Consider the following 27311-nt stretch of genomic DNA (forward strand, 5'->3'; position numbering starts at 1 on the left):
TAATTTTCAATTAATAATATTTTTTATTATAAAATAATTTATTATCAATGTTTCACTTGTTATAATTCAAACATAAGAGACTTTCAAACGGTTAGACTTTATAAATCGTATATTCACAAATTACACAATTAGAGTTTACGTTTTAACTATTTTTTAGTTGTTGTTGTTATTTTTTTAAGGTTCAATTATTGTTTTTATTCACATCTTTAGTCACTTCTTTAAAATTCAATTTTCTTCTAATTTTTATATTAATTTTTTGTCTAGATGAACTAGATAATGGGCATGCGATTCATGTAACAAATATTTACGACAAATCAAAGTGAAAACATATATGTAAAATTGAAAATAGTTAAAGGATTTTTTTAATAACACCAAATGAAAAATACAATAAATTAAGTATGCTTTTACTTTCTTAATTCTGAATATTTTCAAACAAATAATATTTGAAGTCAAATTGGATACTTCTTCTTAACTTGTTTCAATAAGGATTTTCAAACAAAATTGCTGTTTTGCTTGAAATAATAAAGTTTAAAAAATTATGAAACGCCTTATTATAATACTAAAGAAAGAAAGAAAATTTTAAAATTATGAGAATAGGAGAAAATTAGATATTAGTTGATAGTTTCAATGTTTCGTTTCTAATTTTGTGTATCTTTACGTAAAATTATACAACGTCTAAAAAACTTATGAATAAAATTCGTTAAATTTTAAATCAAGAGATTGTAAATATTTTTTTCTTTGGTTTCTTTAAACATTCGGTTCCAAATTTAAAATAAAAAATCATGACGAAAACCCGAATTAATATATAAAATAATATTAAAATGCAAATAAAAACTCAAAATCCTAAGATAAATGTATAAAATAATGGAGTAAAATAAATTAAAAATTTGTAAAAATGTTAGGTTATAGTTTGAATGTTTCGTTACTATATTTCATATAAAATATTATAACATTTAAAATAAAAGTTCTCAAAGAAAATCATTGAATTTTAAAAGCAATAAATTGTATATTTTTCCTTTTTTTACTGATTTGTTTTCAAATTTAAACGATAAAAAATTTAACCTAAAACCAAATTAGAAGAGAAAGTGATAACAATTTAAAAGTAAAAAAATAAATAAGAAAAAAACTTAAAACAAATTTTGAGTAGTGTGAGTTTCTGGGTTAAGTGAAAATTGTAATATAATAAAATTAGTTATGCAGTTTAAAATAAGTTTCTTATTTTCGGTAAAAGCTTTTTCTGGATGTTAAAACGATTTAACAAAAACATCCAAGTATTTATATGTAATTTGTACATGATTTAAAGTTTTGTTAGATAGTTATGTATCTATTCACACTATTTCTCTTAGTATCTAAAATAAATTTATATTGTTTACACCAAATACCGAATGATGAAAAGGTTGAAAGATTAGGTTGAATAGTCGAAAGGTTGAAAGACCGATAATAAAATTAAAAATTAAATAGAAATGAATAAATAATTAAATGGTAAAAATACTGTAATAAAGTTCAGTAAATAGATCCAAACACGGACAATACATTTAATAAATATTAGGTGGAAAGAGTAAAAGTTTAGTTGGGTTTAAAGTTCAATAAGTGAGTAATATAAATAGGTGATCAACTAAAGAGATAAGTAAAGTGCATTTTATTTGATAATTAACCAAAATTAATTATGACTTTATTATCGAAGTCTTTTGCAGATACACACTCTGAGAGCTGATATCAAGACCGTAGATCGAGAGTTCCAATTGATCAAACCCAACAAGTAAGAGTTCATTATTCATATCCAAGTCGAAATCCAAAATCAGTAAATAATGTAACTAAATTAAAGATAGAAGACAGAGAAGTGAAAGGATTTTAGTTTGTAAACGTGTTATGGTTAGTGATAGAGAACTAGTTTAATAAATTTGAAAAGCATGACTGAATAGAGTCATGTTGCTTTTGAGAAGATATTGACAAAATGGGTGAGAGTGTCTGAATTGTTGAGTCACCACCACCTTCTTTTGAACTTCAATATTCCAAGATGTTTATATGCATGCACATATAAACAAGTGAGATATAATTTTGGGCAATTAATTATAATATTATTGAATCCACTTTGATAGGTTGAGTGCTTGAACTTGGGCCAGTTAGTTAGTAGGTTCCCTTCAACCACTGCCCCTAAATATGTCTCCAAATCTAAACCAATATATTGGGAAGGTATGATATGCCATCTATCACCTTAACTTTGGGACCCTTCAACCCTTTATCCTTATTCATCTATGCTAGTTGACAAATGAAGACTTGGGTCAAAAGTGGTCAAATAAAAAAAATAAGCAAAAGTGGCTTTAAAAGGTTCAAGTGTGATGATTTCTTACAAGTTACAAGCCCACGTTGCCCATCCCCTTTTCATCATGCCATGGCCCATTCTAACTGTCCTCTTCTCCTAGTTTCATGGATGCATTGCATCCAACCCCTTTCACTTTCCATTAAACAACCACAACAAATATGTTGTAATCTTATGAATATTTTCCTCTCAATCATTAACTTCTTCAATTTGGCAACGTGTACAAGATTCTAGGAATTTATCATTTTAAGTGCTTCCCATCACTCCTTTCAACTCTTGGATTTTGCTTGTGGTTGCCCTTATATCTCATATTGCTTCCACTCCCACCCATTCGTTTCTTTTTAGTCATCAATTCTTAATGGAAAGGTAGAACTTAAGAGTGAGCTTCATTCCTTCGATATCTTAGTTTTTAGACTTTGACGAATATGAATAAAATAAATGTGGAAATAATTTTAAACAATAATAAACATTGTGTTCTAGTCAAGAGAGATATCTCCTTATTAGAGCATATAGTGAAGCTAGAAACGATTGTCTCTAACCCTAGATAGTGTTGTTGAGTCGTTTCTTTCCGTTTTCCTAGTCGTATTAAGTTTTAATAATTCTAATCCACATATCTGTCAATCATTATGATTTTTGCTCCATCACTCATAAATACCATGATCGGAGATGATTCGGTTATAAGCACTAACATGCTCATTCCATGACGATACAATATCAATCTCATTATTTTCTCCTCGTATTATTATAATGACTGAAATAACGGAAATTGATTTAAATGGAAAATTAATATTTAATATTAAAAAAAAACGAAAACAATACCAAATACAAAAGGGTGAGAAGAATAGGTAACATAAGAATGACACATATAATCGAAAAAAGGTAAAACAACTCAATTGGAAACACCAGCTAAACTAAATGCTTTAGTTGAAAGAAATCCTTTATTGGAAGAACAATTATTATTTTTAAAACTAGTTTTAGTTTTTGAGAATGAGAAGCTAAGTTGTTGAAACCCTAGTATTTGTTGAAGAATGAGAGATATTAATTACACCGTCAAAATGGATAAGGCAAAGGGGGTTTGGGAGAAGAGAAGATTGGGGTTGGTGGCGTGGGTCCTAGAAGAGATGGAGGTCGGAGTTGGTCCATGACGGCAACCAATGAGTCTGCCTCCATGTGTGGAACTCGGTAGAACAAACGCAATCACGTGAATACATTTCTATGTCAAATATTTCCCAAGATTTCTCACAACATCATTGCAACAATAATGTTGCCTTTATTTATGCTACATTTTTCAATCTCAACAACAGAATATACACAACCCAACTCTTTCAATCTTCGTATCTTGTTCCTTTTTTTATTTATTTGACTTCCTTCATTATGTACATAATCATTTCTGTCTCACTATATCTCCTCCTTCGTTTTTTGTTTGGTTTATAACTGTTGTGCATGAACCATTTTGTGTTAGATTCATTATGTGCATATGTAATAATGGTTATGCATAAAATCATTGTCATATATGCCACGTGTGATGACAATTTTAAACTATTATAAAAACTAACAATGATTAATGACTAATGATTAAACCAATCACCATTCAAGAATCATGAATAAAAGAAGTTTCTAAGTTAAAATCGGTTGGAGATCCCACATCGACTAGAGATTATGACATTTCATTGTATATAAGTGAGTACAAACCTCATCTTTTTGAGCCAGTTTTATGAAGTTGAGTTAGGCTTAAAACTAACTCCTTAACAAAATCTGTTTTATTTTAGCCTAATCATCTTCTAAATCCTTGACATACCATAATTTTCATGCAAAAACCTTTCTGAAGGTTTATTTACAATATCAAATTCTATGGTGCACATTTTGCTATTATTTTAGTTTTAGATTTAGAAACACTTGTAAGAAAAGAAGGTTAAATAATCGTTTTTAAGTTATGGATTATTTTTAAAATGTATCAGTTTCTTCTCCCTTAAGAAACAATCCAAATTAATTACTTGTACATTCATAGTAATTAATTTAAAATAAACAGGCACAGCAACAGTAAAATAAATGCAACCTTGGTTTATTTAAAACTTGCATTTCATTTGTTGATGTGTTTGATGGGATTGTACAGACGAGAATAATGTCTACTTGTGCTTATACAAACTGATCCTTTAAAATTGTAGAAATTAAGAAAGAAGAAGAGCATGTGAAGAAGGTTCTTCAATGGAGACATGTGTGGTTTGAGTTAAAACATCCAAAACACAAGTTACAGGGACCATGGCCATGTTGCTTCAAAGCAAGAAACTCCTTCACTTCCTTCTCCTAACTCTTTTGCCTCGGATGCCTTTGCTCTCTGTCATAATAAATATACAAAAAATATGATGCAGAGTTATCAACTGATATACAAAATTCAATATTCTTCTGCTTTTCACAATCAACTATTCAGCTTCACGTTGCTTCCTTAATATTATAATAAATTATTCACTTTGATTCCCAAATCTCTCTCTCTCTATATATATAGCTATTACTTTAGTGTTGAATTTTTCAAAATGTGACAAAATTTCATTTCATTTAGTACATACAATATTTTATATAATAAAGTTACAATAGTGGAGATGTACAAAATCTGATAAAGTGGAAGGCTACTCTTAATAATATTATCCATATCACAAGTCCCAATTGTTTGCTGAACAATTATATATTACAACTTCTAATTAATGATATAAAAAATAATATTTTTGTCATTTCATAAAAAAAAAAATTAAAATTTTAGATAAAAAAGTTACTCAATACACATAATGAACAACACTAAAAAGCAAGCATATGAAGCTGATGAAGAAATATTTAGCAGTAGGCACCTGCATTGTTTCCAAAGCATCTGACTCTGAATTGAAGTCATAGTAGCTACTTGCTGCACTAAGTTTCATAGAGAGGAACTACATGTAAAACAAATGTATTTATGTTACCTTTCAACTATATTTTATTTTTTGCTGCAAAATAACTGAATCCAATGCTATTTTTTTAAATAAAAAATTACCTCCACTTGATGCTGCAAGGACTGCACATAGTTTATGATCTCGTCCAACATTATTGCCATGCCCATGGTCTGCAAAAACCAGATATTGACTATTAAAGTAAGACACATACTAATTCAGTATAGTAAAAACAAAATGAACATCATCGAATCCTTACCTTGTAACATCCTGGGACAATGTTCTGCAAGCACCTAAGTTTTTCATTGATTTTCCCTCTTCTAACCTGAATAAAAAAGACAGCATAATACCCTTTAACATATAATTATTTTAAAAGTGGTATCTATGAGTGAGAAATGAAATTTAGAAAATATACCCTTTCTGCTAAACTGTGACTATCTGTAGCTTGACCTCTTTTGGCTCTAACATGAACTACTTGGTTTGGTTTCTTGTCTTCTACCGCATTCCTTTTGACTCTCTTGCCTCTTCCAGAACTCTGAAGACAACAAATAAATCATGAATATCTATCTTGCATATGAGTAAAAAATTGTGCATGAAGAATGGAATAAAATGAACAAGCCCAAGAAAAATTACATTTTTTGTGTTGCTTCCACTCTCAGAAATATTAGGAGTTGAGTTACCAGAACTGGGATCACACATATCAGTTGCTTCCCTTTTTTTACCTTCATGGACTTCATTTGAACTGATAGGAACTAACACTGGAACTGCATTGTGATCCACACATTGAAAAGGAGCAGGAAAATTTCCTTCCAAGTTTGGTGGAAATTGAGGTTCTGGAGAGGCCAATAAGGTGTCATCAAATGGCAGCAAGTTTTGAATTTCCATGTTATCGATATCTAAGAAAGGAAAAGAGGGTCTAAAGCTTTGGAAATGTGCAGTGAATTGGGCCATGTGATTTATAAGAGAGGTTTTGAAAGGTTTGAAGTGGTATCTGGATTATGTGGCTGAGAGTGGTATTTATAATGTAGGATTGCAGCTACATTAACCAATAGGAATAGTCTAAGTAACCCACGTGGCAGCTGAAGGTTCTGCAGTTGTGTTCCCTGGTTGGCCCCACACACAGGAGAAATGTCCAATTACAATATGGGCCCATGCTTTGTGAGACAAGCACTGTAAGATGGGTGAATGCCTTTATGAGGAAAGCAGGGTCTATTCTTTGGAGCTTTTGGAACTTTTAATTTAATGACAAAAAAAGAAACCTTTAATTGGGATCCTATCTTTCAGATCTCTCTTATCAAAGTTTTAACTGTTGTGGGAAAAGGGTAGTTGTTTCTACCTTCAAACTCTCTTCCCATGTATCAACATAATGTTTTCTGGAGTGGAACTTGATCTTCTTGCTTTTAGTGCTGCAAGATTCACTCTCTTATTTCTGCAATTATTTCAACAAACATTATCCAAAGCTAAGACCCTATTTCCAAATTTTTACTTCTAAATTCTCACTCAACTAACAATGCTACTAAAATCCTTTTCCTATGCCTCAACTCAACTACATGGATTACACATCATTCCAGTAAGCTACATGCTACATTTTCACACACTTTTTTTTTTCCCTTAAATATGTTATTAGTGAGATGTTTTGAGTTGATCGGTTCAACAGTATTATTGTCCCACACCTGGAAGCCTCACATCCGATCAAGGTCGAATACCGAAATTTCACTTGAGCGTCAGAGTGTCTTTTGCAGGTACATCCGAGTTTGAAATTCACGAAGGAGTGATAGGAAAGCTAATACTGTTTCGAGAAGAAGGACAATCGTTCTCTTCACTACAAAAAAAATCATTTCATAGAAACTAATTTTAGAGACAAAATAATTAGTTGTTATAATGATTAAATTAGAGACTATTTTAAAAACTAAAAACATTATTGGTTTCTAAATTTGTTTCTATTATTGATAAATAGTTTCTAAATTAGTATTTAATTAGTTACCAATGTTTTTGTTACCAAATTTATAATCTAAATAATTGGAAGTTAAAAGTTTGGTAACTAATTAGATATCTATTTATAAACTATTTATCAATAATAAAAACTAATTTAGAAACCAATAATTTTTTTAATCTTTAAAATGGTCTCTAATCTAGTTATTATAACAACTAATTATTTTTGTCTTTAAAATTAATTTTTATATAATGATTTTCTTATAGTGCTTGGTTACCACCCGTTCGAGAACAATTATTTTTGGAGATTATTTTGTTGTAATATATCGTATCGGCTGGAATTAATATTTCTTTATTTAAAAGTTTATTGTAATACGATAAATTTTACCTGCTGAATTACTCTGTACCTACCATCATCATTATCACAGCAATAAGGATACGGTAATTGTAGCCATAGAACATGGAAAATAGTGAAAATAATTTTCCTGAAAGTTGATCATCTACCATGTTTGTCTGAACTTGATGCTATATCACATCATGGTGCATTATGATTGATACCGAGAGCATTTGCCTCTTCAAAAAGTGTTGTGTTGAATGCAGAATTTTAAAATTGAGCATGCACTTTGTAGGAAAAGGCCCTGCAGGATTTCTTGGCAAGCAAGTTTAATTGTTTTTCATTAAGCTATTCAAACAAATCTGTCAATTTTTCTTTCTACTGTTTGAACCAGGGACCTGATTTTCTTTTGTTTGGTGACTTGCCTCTGATTTGGACTGACATTTGAGAAGTGAATGAACCAAAGTTTAGAACAGAAGTGGCCTTGTGACATGTGGAGTGTATCTTTGGCATATGACACTTCATTCAATTCTCATTAATTAAAAAACTACTTAAATTCTGATTTAAGGGTAGATTCCTAGGCCTCCAATTGCTGCTATGGCCAAATAGCAATAGTTGTTGGTTACCCTATATGCCCAATTGTGGTTGTAGCTCTTACAAAAGTGGAGATGGTTTGAACAATTGTGAGAAGCATTGGGGATTGGTATTGAAAGAGAAACTGTTAACTTTGGGACAAGCTTCCCTATAGAAGTAAGGCCTCAGTGCCCCTTTTCAAAGCCATATAGCAGGCACTGCCTAATTTGACAACTTGAATGTAAGACCTTACCAGATTACAAGAAATTTTGTCATGTTATAAACGTGGGATGAAGTTGCCCATGCACTTGCATTTAATCTTTTGCAAAAATTAAGGTACTACAGCCAAACAAGTTGGAATTTTCATGAGGATACCATTTACAAAGATGGCCTATGGATGGCTATTAATTAGGTTGGATTCACCTAACACATAACTGCATTTGACCTTTGCTATTACCTTTCTACTTTCTCCACCTTGCTCCCCATTCTCCTTCTTTCTCTTCTTCTTCTCTATATATTTTAGTTTAGGTTAAAATTCTCATCACTCCTAAAATATGATACATTAGTAAATTAAATTATTCACATTTATTCAAATTAGGTTTACATCTATCTATATATTATGAAAAAAATGGTATAAACTATATTGACCGTACCGGTACCGCAACAAACCCCTTTGAGATCGGAGAAATAATATCACTAGGATCAATCATCCATTTGAAGTATTGTCCGCTTTGAAGGTTGGTGTTTCGTCACAGTTTTGTCCTTAAAGAACACATTGGTGGGTTAAAGGAATAATGAATATATAAACTACCCTTAACCTCAACTTCTGAGTAATGTGAGACTATATTGACTCTATCAGAAGAATTAGTAAAAATCAACTCATTCAGAGTTTGTTCTTAGAAGAGAAATTAATTTATATCCATCAAACTTAAACATACATCATATGCAGGCATGTTATAACACAGTTTTAGCATTTGATAAAATGACTTATGAAGAATTGTTGAAGAGAATCTTCTTACTTTCTTCCAAAAGTGACATCCAAAGCTTATCCAAGTACATAAGATTCAACAGTTCATATATGTCATTTTTCTTCTTCTTTCATAATATTGGCATATAACTTTATCATAAAAGTCTTTATGCAATCATACACGCTTTACCTCTATTGTATTTCGTTGGAAAATGATAAAACAGGACATGAATCTATCAACTTTTGGACTACAATATCATTTCATATATGGTGCCCACTGATTTAGGTTTAAGTTCATCCTTCACATCATTCATTTTTTCCTTTTTTCTTTCTTTAATACTTCACATCATTGGTGCAGCGTAAGGAAACATTTTCAAGGAGAATTTCATAAGTGGGCCCTTCTATTTTTTATCCATTCCAACTTCTATTGGGCCAAAAATATTTCAGTTGGGCTTTACTACTTTCACTATGTTTTTGCTAAGCTCACCATCCCTTTATTTTTTTTTTATTAAAATACATACGCAAAAAAAGAAAATTATAGAAAAAAATATGTGAATAACATTTTTTAAAAGATAACTAACTAGATCAAGTTTTTTTTGTAGTTAAAGAAGTGATTTTAAAATAGAGCGATGATATTTTTACAATTCTTATTTTATATAAATAATCATAACAAAATAATGATATAAAATTTAAATTAATTAAATAATTTTTAAATTTTATATTATTATAATAAAGTTTTCAACTACTTGTAAATAAACAAGGGTGATCGAAATATCATTGTTTTTTAAAGTATACAGTATAGATACTTGTCTTTTGTGGGTGTTTGGTTTGTAAAATATTTAACGGATATTTTAAACTAAGATAATTATACTTTTTAGATAACTACTTTTTTATTTTTTTTATTTAAATCTTTCATATTTTGTTAGAGTTTTTTTATCCTTAAATAGTGATTATAATTAATTTAGTAAAAACACAAAACATTAATTGAAACAATTATACATTTTTAAGTGCATAATCTAATTAAGTAATATATTTAATATTTTATATAAGTAAGATCATAAAATATATATTTTTATTTGTAATATTATGATTAAAAAAAGTAATATTGTTTTGAAAATGATAATTACTTTTTTATATAAAATATTATTAAAAGATATTTATTCTGTATCTTTTTTATTTTATAATTATAAACCTATCATTTTATATGTAAATAATTATTACTAACAAAACTATATTAATTATTTTATTTTAGTTTCAAATGTGTAATATGAAAAAATAAAAATGTTTTTAATATTACATATAATTTTAATATATTTAATTATTAATTATTAAAAAACAAACATATTTTTATTAATTTTGTCTTTGAATTTATATTTAAATAAATTATTATTTTATTATAATATATTATTTTATTTAAAAGTAGTTGTAGAATAACTATTTTTATTATTTAGATGTGAAACAAACTTTATTCTTTAAAAAATATGTATCTTTAACAAGTAAGAACATATATCTTCTCACCTCCCATTTATCTACAAAGCTCACAATGGTTTAAAAGAGTTTCCAATGTACATTTTCTTAAATCAAATATTCGCCTAAAGAGTGTGGCTTCCACACACAATTGTGTGATATACATTGTGTACATTGCACTTTTAGAGATTCTTTTATTTCACTTAAGTATGATTTTTGTACAAAATTAAAATAATTGATCAAAATAAACATTTTTGTTGACTAATAATAATTAAAAATGTCAAGAATTTAATGTTAATTATTATTTTTGCTGAATGTAAATAGAAAAAAAATTGCAAAAATTACAAATATTTAAATCTTAAAATTAATATACCAATAATATGTCAATATTATACAACAATGTGTTTTTATAGTAAAGAAACTTTATACTTTGAGTAAGTCATGGTTAAAGAATGCAGGATAAGAAGCACACGAGAGAATAGAATAAACGTACGAAATGATCTTGATGTAGAGAATTGATGACAATAAATATTAAATAGTTAAATATGTTTTTTTAATGTATTATAATGAGAAATTGATTTTTTTGTCAAAAATTTAGATTATGCACTACAAGAAAATCATCAAATAAAAACCATTTTTTAGATATCAAAATAATTAGTTGTAATAGTAACTAAATTAAAGACCATTTTAGAAACTAAAAAAAATTGTTTCTAAATTAGTTTATATTATTGTTAAATAGTTTCTAAATTAGTATCTAATTAGCAACCAAGGTTTTAACTACCAATTATTTAGATTTTAAATTTGTAACAAAAATCTTAGTAGTTAATTAGATACCAATTTTTAGAAATCATTTAACAATAATAGAAACTAATTTAGAAACCAAAAATTTATTTAGAATGATCTCTAATTTAGTTACTATAGCAACTTTTTTTTTTTTTTCTAAGATTGATTTTTATTTCATGATTTTCTTATAATGATGTTGATACCTGTAGTAAAGAGATTATTGGAATGAGTCACTAACAACAGACAACCATGTTAAATATTTCGTTAATGTAATAATTAAACTTTTTCACATAAATTATATTATAATGTTCATATCAATAATATCTCATTGTTTACGTTTTACGTTAGTATAAAAATTAAAAGAATAAAACTATTTTTAATTTTAATTTTTAAAACTTATTTTTAGTCACTTAATTTTTGTGTTGATGTAAACAATGATTTATTACTTACATAAACTTTATAACATTATAATATAATAATTATTCTACAAATGTATTTGTCACATTAAATAAACGTAAATATTTATATGATCTAAAATTTTAACTAAAAATAAAATTCAATTCAATTTTATAGTTCAAAAATAAAAAATATATCTAATTCAATATTAAATATTAAATATGTATCCATTATCAAAATTCAATTTTCTTGTCCACTCCATTGGTTGTGGTTTTTGCCAAATACTTGTACAACTTTGTCACTCAACCTCTGTTGTCTATTGTCTTCTATTACAGATCTATAACAATTACAAATCAAATCCAAAACGTTAACATCACCAAAGAAGTATCCAAGTTCACAATATGAAAATGCCATGGATTTGCTCGGTTAGTCACCATTTCAACCTTAGACCTATGCATTGAACTACTACTTCTGACACAACCTTCACCAATGGTAAGTGATTGATTTAGCAAAAAAACAAAAATCAGGATGAAATTCACCACACATATGCTCAACAGATTTTGTTGTTTCCAAATATGAAAAGAACCCATAATTCACAAACACATCCCATTCAACTTGAATACATGGACACAATTTAACATTAGCCATCCTACAGTTTTCTTGACCAAGTTTTTTCTCAAAAATTCTCATCAATCCACAATTTTCAATTATAATAACAAATATAACTCAATCCCACCTTCTATAGCGCTCTCGGTGGCTTTCTTCAACTGAAAAATCAACATCAGAAAATGCAGAAAGTTAAGTCATGTGCATAAGTCAAAGATAGCAGCAGTGAAAAATCGTAGCAGACTTTTCAATTTTCTAATGCAGTTTTCATCATTTTTGTGTAGAAATGAATGAAAAATTAATAATTACATAGATTAAAAATTAGAATATAAGTAAATACAAATCTCACTTTATAAACTGATTTTATAAGATTGAGTCAGACTTAAAAATCACGTTCGACAGTTATTGGATAGTTCTTATAACCAATAGTTCTTATAACCAAAGGCCGACATCATGGGAGAAGTGACAACCAATAAACGTAGAAAGTGGTCCTGTTCTAAGATTCCTAGCAGGCTTTCCATGCCGCCCCTTATTATGCCAACACCAATTACCACACGTTTTGAGTAAGTTTATTATTAAATTTTGTTATGTTCAGTCAAGCACGTTTCTGTCACTGTTATTACGACCACCCAGCGATTTCATCATCCAATTTCAGTGCCTTTCATCTCATCTGTCATTACTCATCACAATAATGCCTTCATCTGATACGGCTGCAGAAACATCCAAGTGTTTCTCACATTGTTAATATCGATTTTGCATATACATGTAATGTTATTCACGTTTGATTCAGCATATGAAACTTGTCAAAACTATAATTATTATTTGGGTGAAGAAAATGTTACTTTTTTTTCATTTTTGCTTTTTTAGTGTTTTTCTAAACAGAAAATTTGTTGTATATAAAGGGTTTACACGTTTTTTAACCGACATGCACTCAATCATTGAGTTCTTCTTTCAGTGTTAACACGTTTTTCTTGTACTAACTCTGCAGTAGAAAGAAAATACTTAACTTTTATGTGTTCAAACAATTAATACATTTTGTTTGATCGTTTCTTCCATGATTCTATCTTCTGTCGGCCATAGATTGTAAGTAATTTTATTTTCAAAAGATTTTTAATCAGTAAACCAGAACCAAGTTTAGTCATAACCTCATCATTTTGGAACTCAGTAGTACCAAAGTTAACAGCTTAACAATTCAAAGGTGAATGTTGAAATCACTGCTGCAACACCAACCTGGATCTTACTTACACTGCCAAATAAATAACAGAGAATGCGACGTAACACTCATTTTCTATCCTTGTGTAGAATTGTGGGGACTTTTATTGATGCCTGCATGGGAAATTGAGTGGTAAATTTGGAATACAATTCATTTCACTGTGTTCTTTGACCGAGAACAATTTAATGTAAGTAGGCATAAGCTTGCAACGTTGATTTCATAGCTATATGCCTAGTGTGATTGCTTACAAATTAAAAATAAAAATGAAGTGTCGTTTTGTCAAGAAATAAAAGCAAGATGCCAAGCAACGAACCTATCCACCTTTCAATGTTTCCTGTGGCAAGACTATGGAAGGTGAATGGAAGGTGTCGTAAGGAATTTAGAGCATGAGTATGCTCTATCTTTTGGAAAAGTATTAAAGTGTATAGTGATTCACTTTGACCTGAACTCAACCCCCAAAATGGGATACAGACATACAGTGTATAGTGATAGTATATTATACACTATGCACCTTGCGTACTACAATTTGCTTTCTAACTCTAGTTTCTCCTTGACCCTTTTGAAATCCTGCTTCGTATATATGCACATTTAGTGTTTATAGTTTTAGTGAGTGAGAATAGCCATGTCTACTTCAAAGAGCGTCAGCAGTTCTAGTGAAGATGACAATGAACTTAGAAGAGGGCCTTGGACTCTTGAAGAGGATAATTTGCTCTCCCAGTACATTTCTAATCACGGGGAAGGGCGATGGAACTTGCTGGCTAAACGTTCAGGTAACTTTGCAACTGCATAAGAAGTTAAATGCATGAGAAAAGGACTACTCTTTGAAGTTGCAGATTGTCAATTTTCATGCTTATTCTGATTGATTTCATATCCTTTATCTGAGACAGGATTAAAGAGAACTGGCAAAAGTTGCAGATTAAGGTGGCTAAATTATCTAAAACCAGATGTGAAACGGGGAAATTTGACCCCACAGGAACAACTTTTAATTCTTGAACTCCACTCAAAGTGGGGAAACAGGTATTTATCTTGTGCTTTTGATTCTTCAGCTCTATGGGTTTTTAATTAGCGTTATGACTGCGGCTATGGTCATTATTTTATTGTGAAAAGTTGTAGTCAAATGTGATCAATGCAATCTCCATCCTTGCCGAAATTGCAATCATAAACTCCTTTTTAAAACTCACCTATGTCTGTATAAACAAAGCAAATATAGCCACTAATGGACTAGAGATTAAAACATTTAATAGTATATAAATGAGTGCATAATATGATATCAGAATCATTTCAAATATATCTTAATTAGAGTTTGTTGTATTTATCAGGCCATCCACTATCAGTCTTATCGGAACATTGAATTAGATTTAAAGTTCACTTCATAATATCTACCTATATAACATATTTCTTTTATTTGGATTTTGTAGGTGGTCAAAAATTGCACAACACTTGCCAGGAAGAACAGACAATGAGATCAAGAACTATTGGAGAACTAGGATTCAGAAACAAGCCAGACATTTGAAAATTGACACTGACAGCAGAGAATTTCAAGAGCTTGTAAGGCGTTTTTGGGTGCCAAGATTGCTTCAGAAAGCAAAAGAGTCGTCATCATCATCTTCTTCAGTCATGCCAATTCAGAACCAGGCAATTCCTTTGCTTCTTGATGATGGAGTCTCTCAACAGTCAACGGTTGGGAGCATACCATGGCAGGGACCTTGTATGAGTATGAATGGAGGTAGCTCCACTTATATGGAGCAACATGAGCAGAACTCAGACTCTGAACACAACAGTGGTTCATGCATCTCCTTTTCTGAGTCAGCAAATATTCCAAAAGTGTCTCAGCATTTTGGACACACCATGGACCAATTCCATGGCTTAAGCAACAATGAGTTTGGCACTTTCTCATATGATGGTTATCATGTAAATGACAATGCCTATGAGATGAACACCTTCAAAACAACAACTGCAAGGGTGGCTCAGGATTTTCAATACCCAGTTGGTGATTGTCAAACGGCAGCAACTGGTTGGCTAAGCAACGATTTTGCATGTACCATGTGGAACACGGATGAATTGTGGCAGTTTAGCAAGCTACAAAAACAAGACTTTTTAGGGTTTTGATTTTTGGAATAACCCAAACACTGTCTTTGATGATATTATTGTGGATTACCTACCAAATTAATTAATACAGAGATGGTGATTGTTTTTTTTTGTATATCTGTCTTCTATTCCTCTGTTTTAGATAAGACTGCTTTCTAATTTGTATTGATTCAGATTGAAACCCTACAGAAAAGTCAATGCTCACTATCTCGTGAAAACACAATACTTAATTAGTGCAATCAACATTTAGTTGGTGTAAGATTAAGTTAGTGTTTGCATTAATAACTAAATCAGAAAATTAAAAAAATTACTAAACATTCTATCTATTTATACTATTTGTTAATGACATATTGGGTCCATCACACCATTTTAATTCTTTTATTTATCTCTTATTAATTAATTTTATTTATATTTTATGCGTGTCTTTTATTAACACGTAATATTTTCACTAACGTTTGCATTTGTTCTTGACTTCTTTTGATCTTTCGGCTTTTTAACTTTTTGACATACAGACTTTTGACATGACTAGTTCATTATGTCACTACAAAAAATAATGAAATAAAAATCAATTTTTAGAGACAAAAAAAATTAATTGTTATAGGGGCTAATTAAAGACAATTTTAGAGACTAACCGAATTTTGATTTCTAAATTAATTTATATTATTGTTAAATGATTTATAAATTGGTGTCTAATAGACACCAATTTATAAACCATTTTACAATAATATAGAAACTAATTTAAAAACCAAAATTTTTGTAATCTTTAAATTGGTCTTTAATTTAGTCACTATATAACAATTAATTATTTTTTATTCTAAAAAATAGTTTATATTTTATCATTTTCTTGTAGTAGTGTGTTTAACTTTAAATTTAAGTATCTTTAATGTTTTTATTTAATTTTTATTATGTGTAACTCGATAAACCATAAAGATTATACTAAGGTGAATTATAGTTGGGAATTTAATTTCTATCTCAGGATATATTTATTTATATTATATAGCATTTGAGATGATGAATTTTCAAAATTCATTACCCAATTTTCGTTAGTGTATTCTTTTATGATTGTGTATTTGAGAACTGGTCCAACGAAAGTACCATTGATTCAGTGCCTTGAATTGTCAAATTTGATGACTTCATTCGTGAAATAAGTGTTCTTTGTTGTTCTAGATAACCAGAAAAAAAATTGTCATAAGTGTAACAAAAGTTTTCTTTTTAAGGTATAATAAATATGGGTAGTGATATGTTAACAGTTTCATAAATTAAGAAAATAATATTTTAATTATATTTAATTTATTTTTAATTTTAAATATTATTATAATGTGATGTTAAGTATATATTTTTATTATATGTGATGTCAAAGAAATATTTTTCATAATAAATAGAGTGGTTCCGGTAAGTTGGAATTCACCCATCTGAAATCCCTTTATATATGAATTGTTTCTCAACTAGTAATATATAATTTGAAATGTATTATTTTGATTTATCACGACTCAAACATAAAAATCCACCTGGATTTTAAAATAATTATTTTCAAAATAAGAAATGTCATATTTTTTTTATTTAATAGAAATATATTGAATAAAAACTAAAACTCCATAATTAAAAGCTAAAAAATAATAAATTACAAAATTAAAAACATCACACCAATTCATTCTTAAATCTCATAAATTTTTTTAAAAAAAATATTTTTTTACAATTCTAAATTTTGACATGAGATATTATATATGGTGCATTAAAAAAATTAATTTAATCAGAAGATATTTTTTATTTTTTAAGTGAGTTAGTGATTCAACTCAACCATCGTAAATCTCGTCCAGATTGTGTGTGAATCCAACATTTCAACATATTATAACAGTATTTTAATTCTGAAAATAACCTGATATAAATATAAATATGTAACGTGGACCAATTTCATTCATTCTTTTTAATTTATCTATTTCTAAATATGTATAATAATTTAGATAGAAAAACATACTGATGTGAAATAGAACTGGTGATGTTTGACTTTTTATGTCAAGTTAATCATCTCAAACAGCTAAGAACCGACCCAAGGATAAGGTCACAAAAACTTCACTTTTACATTTATTAAAAAATTATTATTATTAGTTTTTATGAATAAAAGTGTCACAATAAAAATATATATATATATATATATCACAAAAATTGGTTTTAACTCTCACCGCATATAAAAAATAATCCTGAATAATAATTTTATTACATAGTCATAAAAATATGAGGAATACCTTATTTTTTACATCGCCATGAGAAAAATTTATCTTAGAAATAAAAGTATTCCGTATAGTAATTAATAATAACAACAACTATGATTAATTTATAATATTATTTAAATTCATAATTTAGTTTCTGTTAGATATAGTATTTTTATTCCTTCATATGTGAATTACGTTAATGAATAAAGCTAGTTTATGTTGATATAATAAGTTAGTTGATACATCAGTTATTATATATTATAGTACGTTGAAAATAAAATAAAGAATGAGAGAAAAACAAATGTGTTGCTCTTCTTTCAACAATTTAAACAACTAATTTTGAGATCTTTGTTTCAAAATCAAAGCAGAAGTTTGGACACGTGGAAGATTTAGTTTGGGCAAGAGTTTGAAAAACGTCATGAAGAATTTTGAGAAGGAATGATACAGTTGCATTTCAAAAAATCGCACTGTTGAAAATTAAATACTTTAAATTCTAAATCTTAAACCAAATTAATAATTCTTCATAAGGTGATTTGTTATTTTTTATTTATTGTTTTTTATAAAAAAATTTTAATCTATTTATTTAATTATAGTTATTAATGTCACTTTTTGAAAAATAAAAAATATAAAAAGGATAAAAATAATCAAACTTTAATCATCTAATTAAATATCAACAATAAAAAAAATTAATTAAAATTTTAAATAAAATATCGGTTACCACTAATTTTAATATTAAAAAAATAAATATTAAATTAAAAAATAAAAGTGTCAAAAATTAAAAATAGATAGGACTAGCGAGCTAGTTTGTCCTGCTTCGCAGTACCGTAACTCGTCGAATTAATGATTTAAGCGAATTTGGATCAATATTAAATTCAAAAAGTTGATTTATCTCAACTAAATAATGAATGCACATGAAATTCAATTCACTTTGTCATCTATATACATGTACATATGTTTGTTACTTTTGCACCTTTTTAAACCTTTCACGAATTATTAGACTTTCTTGTGTGCCACTCATATATTGGTTTAATCTATATTTTGGTGAAGAAGGAAAGAAAGAGAAGAAACAATAGTAGATTGAATAGTCTTTTTATCCTTGAAAATGTATGTTACCTTCTAATTAATTCTTAAAATGTATTTTTTTTATGTTGGTCATTTCATATTCTGCCATGTTCTTCTTATATTTCTTTTTCGTTTCCTTGTAATTGTTTTCCTTTATTCTTATTTTTAAAAAATAAATTTGATTTAACTTTAAAAGAATTAACCTAGATACTCTTTTGTCAAAGTTCTTGTTCTCATTCCCACTAATAAAAACTCACACTCCTTGGCTTATAGAGAGAACTCGTGTTAAATATGGTGCAATTGGCAATAGTCTAAAAATTCGTGAAGAATGTGAAAACACGAGTGTGGCCAGCTATGAGTTAGACTAAATTTGTGAAGGATAATTTTGTTGACTCCACCAACCATAAAGTAGAGAGATATACATTCAAATTCAAGCCATATATATGGATTTAGATAAACAAAATTAACTGAGAATATTTAATAGAATAATATGTAGATTATTATAAAACAATTTGTATGCATAATCTGTGTTTTTATCTCTTATGCACAAAAATTAGAATAACTAAATCATGTGAGAATATTTTGAAGAGTTGTTTTCAAATAGATAATCTTTATACTTTTTTCCAACCATCGGATATATAGACATGTAAAAAAAAATAGATTAACTATATCATGTCATAAGAATTTTATAATTTTAAGAATTTTAAATATATTTAATTTAACTTGTTTTTATTTTTAATGTTTTATTTGGACGAAGGAATTCAATTAATAGTCGCTTATTAAACATTTTGTTTCTTGGACGATCAAAAATAGTTGGTTGTGCCCGTGTCTATGGTTGGACGAGTATAATACTAGTTAAGAGAATTGCAATACGTGTTTAATTCTTTAAGTGAGTCAATTAGTTATTCATTGATATACTGTTTTCTTTGAACTTTGATAAAAACATATTTTTAAACATCTCTAAATGTTAAAATAGGTTTATCCTTTACTGTATGATGTTATGATTGATATGTTTAATTTATTAGTATTTAGATGTATTTGTGCTGATGAAATCATTTATGCTTTGGTTGTGATATAGCATGTGTTATGATCTAAACATAATTATTCTCGAGGAGAGAGTATTGTGTTCAGATGTTAGGATGATGATTTTATTTTTGCACTTTATGAAAAAAATTATCATTACTCTCTTGATACTCTCAAATTATATAGATGAAGTTTTAAACACACTGAGAGTAAAAAAATGTTTATTTATCCCATTATATGGTAAAAATATTTAAAATAATATTGAAAATATTTGTTAAAATTAGGAAACTTTTAAAACAAATTTTATTCTTTATTAAAAAAATTGAAACAACTATTAGAACCTTCAACTTGGAGTAGAAAAGCACAGAGAGGAGGAGAAAGATAATAAAACTTGTAGATGAAAAAAATACAATAAACTCTGCAAACCGAAGTCATTTAATCCAACTCCGCAAACGGGCTAAAGTATTTAGGCCCATATTTATGTAAGTTATCTCTCGCCGAGATTAAAACAATGTACAAGAGGCAATTTCTCCCCGCACCATGTCAATTCCAATATGCACCCGATCTCCTATCTAAAATGACAAAAGCATCCCTTCAAAATAATAAAATAACTAAATAAAAAGGATGTAAATAAAAATTACTTTTCAACCGTTTATCGGAAATATTCTAGATATTTCCGGAACACATTTTTAAATTCCATAAATTTTTATTTGGAATGCATTTTTATTTTTGTATTCTGGATTTTTTTTCCAGAAATTTTTTTAATTTTTAATTATATTTATTATTCTAGATTTTTAAATCCTGAACAAGGATAATTTTAAATTGTTTTAAAAATATAGGATGCAAGTTAAAATTGATATGGTGTAGAAAGAAATTGTCTGCACACGATCTAGATCAAGGATCAAGGATCATTTTTGAAAAATAAAATAAACCAAATTAAGATAATTTTCCGTACAGAGAGAATACATAGAGAGTCTACACACAAAAAATACATACTGTTTGATAATTTGCACTCAACGGTGAACATTACATATAATTTATTTATATATTAAGAAGAGAATTTTGAGTTTAATTTAATTTTAAAAAACAATTTTTTATCCAAATGTGAATTTTTCAAAATCATGTCAGAAACTTTGATCAGATCTAACACGTTGTATAACATATTTATGAATTTATTTGAATAAAATGAAAAAGATTTTAAAATATCACTATATTTTATTTCTATCTCACTCACACATTACACATCTTAAAATCTGGACCACAGATATTCTTATTATCTCTTCCTAAAGTTCCTTTTTAGAGGAAAAAAATGAAATTGGGCATTGTTTTGTGGAGAGAAAGCTGCGACTTGGTGCATTTCCCCTTATCAATATTTCAATATTCAGCACTTCATATAATATTAATAGTAATAAACAGGGTTAGATAATTATGCCCAAATTACATCATAAATTTACATCTAGATAATTCTGTGTGCTTAGTGGTCTCTTAGATTGTTTTTTTAAGATAAAGTCGTCTAAAAAAACCAAGATAAACTTAAATTTTTTTTATATATATTACACTTTAAACTTAATTCAATCTCATAAAACCGGCTGAGGTGAGGTTTGCACCCACTTATATATAATGAAATTAATTCAATTCCGTAAAATCGGTTCATGAGATGAGGTTTGCACCCACTTATATATAATGAAATTAATTCAATCCCGTAAAACTACGGCTTACGAGGAGGTGAGATTTGTACCACTTATATATAATATATAATGTTAAAAAATAAATTTTAAGTGTAATTCAATTTTATAAAAGCAATTTAAAATAAAATTTGACTTTTATATAATATATAATATGAAATCTCCTAATCTATCAATTTTCACTTTAAAACACTTTAAAAAGTTTGATTAGAAAAGACTGAGAGAGAATTTGAATTTGTGGAAGGAAATGGATGCAGCATCGTCCTCCATCTCTCCGCCACTCCTTTCCTCCTCAAACTCCATCTCCATCCATCGCCCCGCCGTCATTCTCCCCGGCTTAGGGAACAACTCCGGTGACTACCAGAGCTTGAAGCAGACGCTGAATGACAAGTACGGCGTTTCCGCCGTGGTGGCGAAGGTCTCGAGGCTGGATTGGGTCCGCAACGCCGCCGGTCTGGTGGATCCCAATTACTGGCGCGGCACTCTCGAACCCAGGCCCGTCCTCGATTGGTACTTGGAGAGGGTTGAGGAAGCTGTTGAAGAAGCGAAGGAAAGTGCAGGCGGTTGTGAAACGGTGTCGTTGATCGGACACTCTGCCGGAGGGTGGCTTGCACGCGTGTACATGGAAGAATTTGGATTTTCCCACATATCCCTCTTATTGACCCTTGGAACCCCTCATCTTCCACCTCCCAAAGGCGTTGAAGGGGTTATTGATCAAACAAGGGGTCTCCTTGACTATGTTCAACGCAACTGCTCCAAACCCGTTTACACCCCTCCACTCAAATACGTATGTGTAGCAGGAAGGTTTATCAGAGGCTCTCGCTTTTTCGCGAACACCGAGCCTGCAGTTTCCGCTCCCACTTCTCTTGTGAACACCGCTGCCACCACCGCCACCACTGCTCCACCTGATGCAACATTGCGTTCTCGGTTCATTGGGCAGGGATACAAGCAGGTTTGTGGGGAAGCAGATGTGTGGGGTGACGGTGTTGTGCCGGAAGTATCAGCTCATCTGGAGGGTGCGCTTAACATTTGCTTGGACGGAGTTTATCACTCACCTGTTGGTGCAGATGATGGTACAAGACCATGGTATGGTTCACCTCAGGTGTTGGAGCAGTGGGTTCAACACCTTCTTAACTGAATTCAATTCAACATCTTTCACCACTTCAATTCAATTCTTCTATTTCAGCCATTCTAGTTGCTTATTGTTTAATCTATCAGGAACATTCTGTACTATATTTATATACATAATCTCCCCTCTCCTCTCACTTTCTGTAATTTATTGCCATTTTTGTCTTTAGATGAGGAAAATTCACTCAATTGCATTCAATGTTAAAAAGAAAAAGCTCCAAATACAATAATGACTAACTCTTTACATAGAGCCATCATAACACTTTAAAAAAATCACTAAATAACAATTAAAAAACTAAAAAATACTTAGTCACTTTCTTCATTAAATTATATATTATTATTAAAAAATTATTATATTTAAAATAGTTTCTATTATTAATACAAATTATAAAATAGTTTTTAAATTGATATCTAAATTAGTTACCAAAATTTTAGTTACTACTATTTTAGTTTTTAAATTAGTCTATAAAAGTAATAAAAACTAATTTAGAATATGAAGTACTAAGTAATTAAAATATTGGTAGCAAATAGTTAAATAAGAAAGTGTTTTGCTATACACTTTTTATTCACTATGAAATTTTAAGTTTTCGATTACATATTTAATGATTGGGTATTGCAATGGTTAAGTCACCCACAAATACAAAAGGCAAAAGTCTTATGAAAAAGTTCAAATGATAAGAATTTGTTCCTACTAGGGAGATGTGACATAGAGAACTATTGAAGTCTTATTCTCCTTCCTTCGATCGGTCAGGTGACTGGGTGGTGAGCTGAGATTCTCCTTGTCCTCCTTCTGCTTCTCCTTCGGCACTCGACCTCGGTTGAACATCGGATGGTGGGAGTACTTGCGAAGGCACTCTGACGCTCAAGTCAGTAAAGCGGGTGGTCAGCTCTCAGGTAGGTGAACAATAATAAATGACATACATTACTCCTTGGGATACGTGCTATTTATATTATTCTAATGGGCCTACCTTGTTGGGCCCGTTTATCGAGGTGGATACTGCTTAGGGTTGCATTACCTAATTCTTAATGATGGATTAGCTTTACTGATCTTGGCTTGAGTGTTAACGGTGTCGATCATCGGGCAAGCTAACCTGATGTGTGTCGGCCCTCGACCAAGTTCTCATGGTCTTGGCCGTCTTGACTAGGCTTTTTAAGGTTTCGGCCCTGTGCGGTTGGCCTCGTCATCTTGGCCAAGCCTCTCAGGTATCGGCCGACTTTCCTTTAATTTCGGTCAAGTTGACTAGGTCTCGGGCAGGGAGGCCAAGGGTCGGCCTCACTCATACCGGTTCATAATTCATGCACCAGTGCAAGTATTTTGTGGGTTTGCAATGCGGTGGGTTAGAAAAAAAAAACGAGGATCAAAGCACGTAATTATAAGAAAAGTGTGAGAATGGAAGTATGTAACACAATTAATATTGTAACGGATAAATTTAAGAAGCTGCAATTAATATTGTAATCGAAAAGTTGAAAAGGAACCACAATAAATTTTGATAAAGAGGGAAGTGAAAAGTGTTTAAGGAAATTATATTTTTATAATAAAATTAAGAAAATAAAAGTAAACAATAAAAAAAATGACGAAATATTGAGGATATGAATAAAATGAAAAAAAATTCTTATTATAGACTTACGTCACATTTTTATAATATATTATTACAATTTAATAAATATATTGTGATAGCTAATCTGTTGTATACGTATATTTTCTTTTAATATATTCGCACTATTAATAGTGTAAATTTAGAATTGATTATAACAAATCCGAATTCCCATGGAAAGACATATAGTTTCTAAATACACCTACTATATATTACCATGTTTCGTATCATATGCCATATTATATTTATCCACGTGTCCAAATTTGTTAATTTTATTTATATATTACATATGCCATATTATATTTATCAAAGTATTCGAATTTTTCAATTTTATTATAAATTTATGTGATTCTGCATATATATTTAAAAATTGTGGATACAAAGAAAAAATCGCATTAATTTATTAATATTGTTATAATTATTATTTTTATTATGCACTGTTTAATAAAATTTATAAACATTGCAAAAGTACACATGAGCAAAAACCCACAAGTTTAATGGTGCAACCTAAAATTATCTTTAGTTATACAAAAATTTAAAATAGTAATATGTGGTCAATTTGTTTTAAAATAAACTCACCCTAAACATCAATAATATTTTAGTAAAAAACAAAGTTCTGATAAAAGGAATTTTAGTAACAAACTGAGGGTACAATTAGTAAAGATTTTAAAATTAATAAAAAGGGGTGAACTTTTGAAAGTATCTAAGAGGCCCAATAATAAAATAGAATTGGGCCGGTTTACGTATATATGAAATCCGTTCATTCCGTCCTTATAAACCCTGCTTCATCTCAAACCCTAGGTTTTCATTTCACTGTGAAATCAGCAGGACTCGCTCTTAGCCGCAGATCTCTAAGGGTTTGCATCTTCTCCAGGTAAGGTATGCCTCTCGAGACCCATTTGCCCCTTTACGCATTCTGCATAACATTTGACTGAATCACTGAGAAGTGAAGCAAGATTTCTCATTTATTTTAATGTTTTAATTAGGTTGTGTTCTTAGATTTTGGGGTAACGAATAAAATGTGTTAATCCTGAATTGGGGCCGTTCTTAAAGAGTTTAAGATGACTGTTTTCATTTTTACTGATTGTGGTTAGGTTAGTTTTTTGAAATCTTTGTGTTGTACATGGAAATTGTTTAGGGAATGTTCTATTTGGTGTTTGCACCTATTGTGTTTTATCCTTATTTTTGTTGTTCTTTGTCTGAGATTCTAAGTCATGTACAATCATCATAAGATTAGACGAAAGTGAGCGATCCTTAAGTTGGTTTAGCCACAATTAAGTTTTGTTGTTTTATGTAGTTGTGAAGATGTACACGTCAAGGAAGAAAATCCACAAGGATAAGGATGCCGAGCCAACTGAGTTTGAGGAGTCAGTTGGGCAGGTAATGCAACAAACGTTATCTTATGTTGCTGCTTGATTGCACTTATTTCCAATTGTATTAATTTTTATTTATTTTGCAGGCTTTGTTTGATTTGGAAAACACCAACCAGGAGCTTAAAAGTGATCTGAAGGACCTGTACATTAATTCAGCAGTGTAAGCATCCCTATTATATCTCTGTTTGTGAACAAGATTGATTAGCCATTCTCTGATTTGTGAATGACGTTTAACTATCTGCAGCCAAGTTGATGTTTCTGGGAACCGCAAGGCTGTTGTTATTCATGTTCCATACAGATTAAGGAAGGGTTTCCGCAAGATTCATGTTAGGCTTGTCCGCGAGCTTGAGAAGAAGTTTAGTGGGAAGGTATAGAACATATTTTTTATAATGCTTGATTTTGGTGCTTTGAAATTGGGACGCATTTGATACTCTTTTTATGCTCTTTCTTTACTATATCTTTCTATTCGTTGATTGTGTTATAGCATCAACTGCAACCGGAGAATTTGTTTATTAAAATATGTCTCAGATTTTGATCTGTTTTGGTCATGCTAATGAAATAAGTAAATAGTTGCAGTCCAACATTACGTGATTTATTCACCTGTCATATTTGAATATCTTCTCAGCAATAAATAATCATCCCTGGGAATTGTGTACAATTTAAACTTTTTTTTTGTTATAATAGTCTTCAATATTCCTTTTGTGGGTCTTTTTGCCATTTTATTTTTAGCTTTTATGAGTTTTTTTCTCATAATTTGAAATGCTTATTGAATTTGTTCATTTCTTTATTTTCCTCAATTTATGGTTTTATTTTTTTTATTAATCCACTCTATTGGGTTAATCCTTGAAGGATGTTATCTTGGTTGCCACCCGGAGGATATTGAGGCCACCAAAGAAGGGTTCTGCTGTTCAGCGTCCCCGCAGCCGTACTCTAACTGCAGTTCATGAAGCAATGCTGGAGGATGTTGTATTGCCAGCTGAGATTGTTGGGAAGCGCGTGAGGTATAGAATTGATGGATCCAAGATTATGAAGGTAAAGATAGCTATTATTTCTACTTCTTCAAGTTACTTTGTGTATTCACATTGAATTGTAAAAAGTTTTTAAGTGTTGCAAGTCATGGGTTTGATTATCTATTTTCTGATTTTTATTGGTGCTTGCTTAAATTTCTGTTTCAATGTTTTTGTAGGTTTTCTTGGACCCGAAGGAGAGAAACAACACTGAGTACAAGTTGGAGACATTTGCTGCAGTGTACAGGAAGCTCTCTGGCAAAGATGTTGTGTTTGAGTATCCTGTCGCAGAGGCTTAGTTATATTTATTTTGTTAGCTTTGAATTTATTCGTAGAATTGCATATGGAGTATGCTGGTTAAAATTTTGGTGACAAATTGACTTTCGTTTTCTGAATTTTCAAAGTACTATTTCTGGGTTCTTCGATGTAGTTTTGAACTTTATTATAATTATAAATCTGAAGTTAATTTTATTCGCAACATTTATATATTATGGATTTGTCTTTAGTTTTTTTTATAAACAAATAGTGCGATTCTGTGACCTAAAGTGTTTGACGAATTGACGTTATATAATTTTGAATTACGGTTAAAGTATTGTTTTTTTTTCGGTAATGTGATATTTAGTTGTATTTGTAG

The 27311-nt window shown here is 29.7% G+C and overlaps 4 protein-coding genes across 5 annotated transcripts; 3 read left to right on the forward strand and 1 right to left on the reverse strand.

Annotated features, from left to right (window-relative positions):
- Positions 1–4361: 4361 nt before the first annotated feature.
- LOC137809833 (transcription factor BEE 3) lies at positions 4362–6223 on the reverse strand. Its single transcript, XM_068610903.2, has 6 exons — positions 5869–6223; positions 5651–5770; positions 5495–5560; positions 5340–5408; positions 5161–5238; positions 4362–4655 (listed from the first exon to the last, which is right to left on the reverse strand). The coding sequence occupies exons 1-6, from the start codon at positions 6184–6186 to the stop codon at positions 4569–4571; spliced, it is 738 nt and encodes a 245-aa protein (XP_068467004.2). The 5' UTR covers positions 6187–6223; the 3' UTR covers positions 4362–4568.
- A 6784-nt stretch (positions 6224–13007) lies between these two features.
- On the forward strand, positions 13008–15705 carry LOC137812916 (uncharacterized). The gene is made up of 3 exons (XM_068615169.2): positions 13008–14276; positions 14394–14523; positions 14925–15705. Exons 1-3 carry the CDS (start codon positions 14129–14131, stop codon positions 15613–15615), a joined length of 969 nt encoding a protein of 322 aa, XP_068471270.2. The 5' UTR covers positions 13008–14128; the 3' UTR covers positions 15616–15705.
- Positions 15706–21674: 5969 nt separating this feature from the next.
- LOC137812915 (alpha/beta-Hydrolases superfamily protein) lies at positions 21675–22916 on the forward strand. Its single transcript, XM_068615168.2, has one exon. It carries the CDS (start codon positions 21822–21824, stop codon positions 22710–22712), a length of 891 nt encoding a protein of 296 aa, XP_068471269.1. The 5' UTR covers positions 21675–21821; the 3' UTR covers positions 22713–22916.
- Positions 22917–25046: 2130 nt separating this feature from the next.
- LOC137812917 (small ribosomal subunit protein eS7) lies at positions 25047–27155 on the forward strand. Of its 2 annotated transcripts, none has more exons than XM_068615170.2 (6): positions 25047–25176; positions 25595–25677; positions 25757–25830; positions 25915–26038; positions 26520–26702; positions 26857–27155. In XM_068615170.2, exons 2-6 carry the CDS (start codon positions 25603–25605, stop codon positions 26974–26976), a joined length of 576 nt encoding a protein of 191 aa, XP_068471271.1. In that variant the 5' UTR covers positions 25047–25176; positions 25595–25602; the 3' UTR covers positions 26977–27155. The 2 variants fall into 2 exon arrangements, with proteins under 2 accessions (XP_068471271.1, XP_068471272.1); XM_068615171.2 differs by having other exon boundaries at positions 25073–25171.
- Positions 27156–27311: the final 156 nt, after the last annotated feature.

The sequence above is a fragment of the Phaseolus vulgaris genome, chromosome 2 (assembly GCF_051622355.1).
Source record: "Phaseolus vulgaris cultivar YP4 chromosome 2, ASM5162235v1, whole genome shotgun sequence".
Taxonomy (NCBI): domain Eukaryota; kingdom Viridiplantae; phylum Streptophyta; class Magnoliopsida; order Fabales; family Fabaceae; genus Phaseolus; species Phaseolus vulgaris.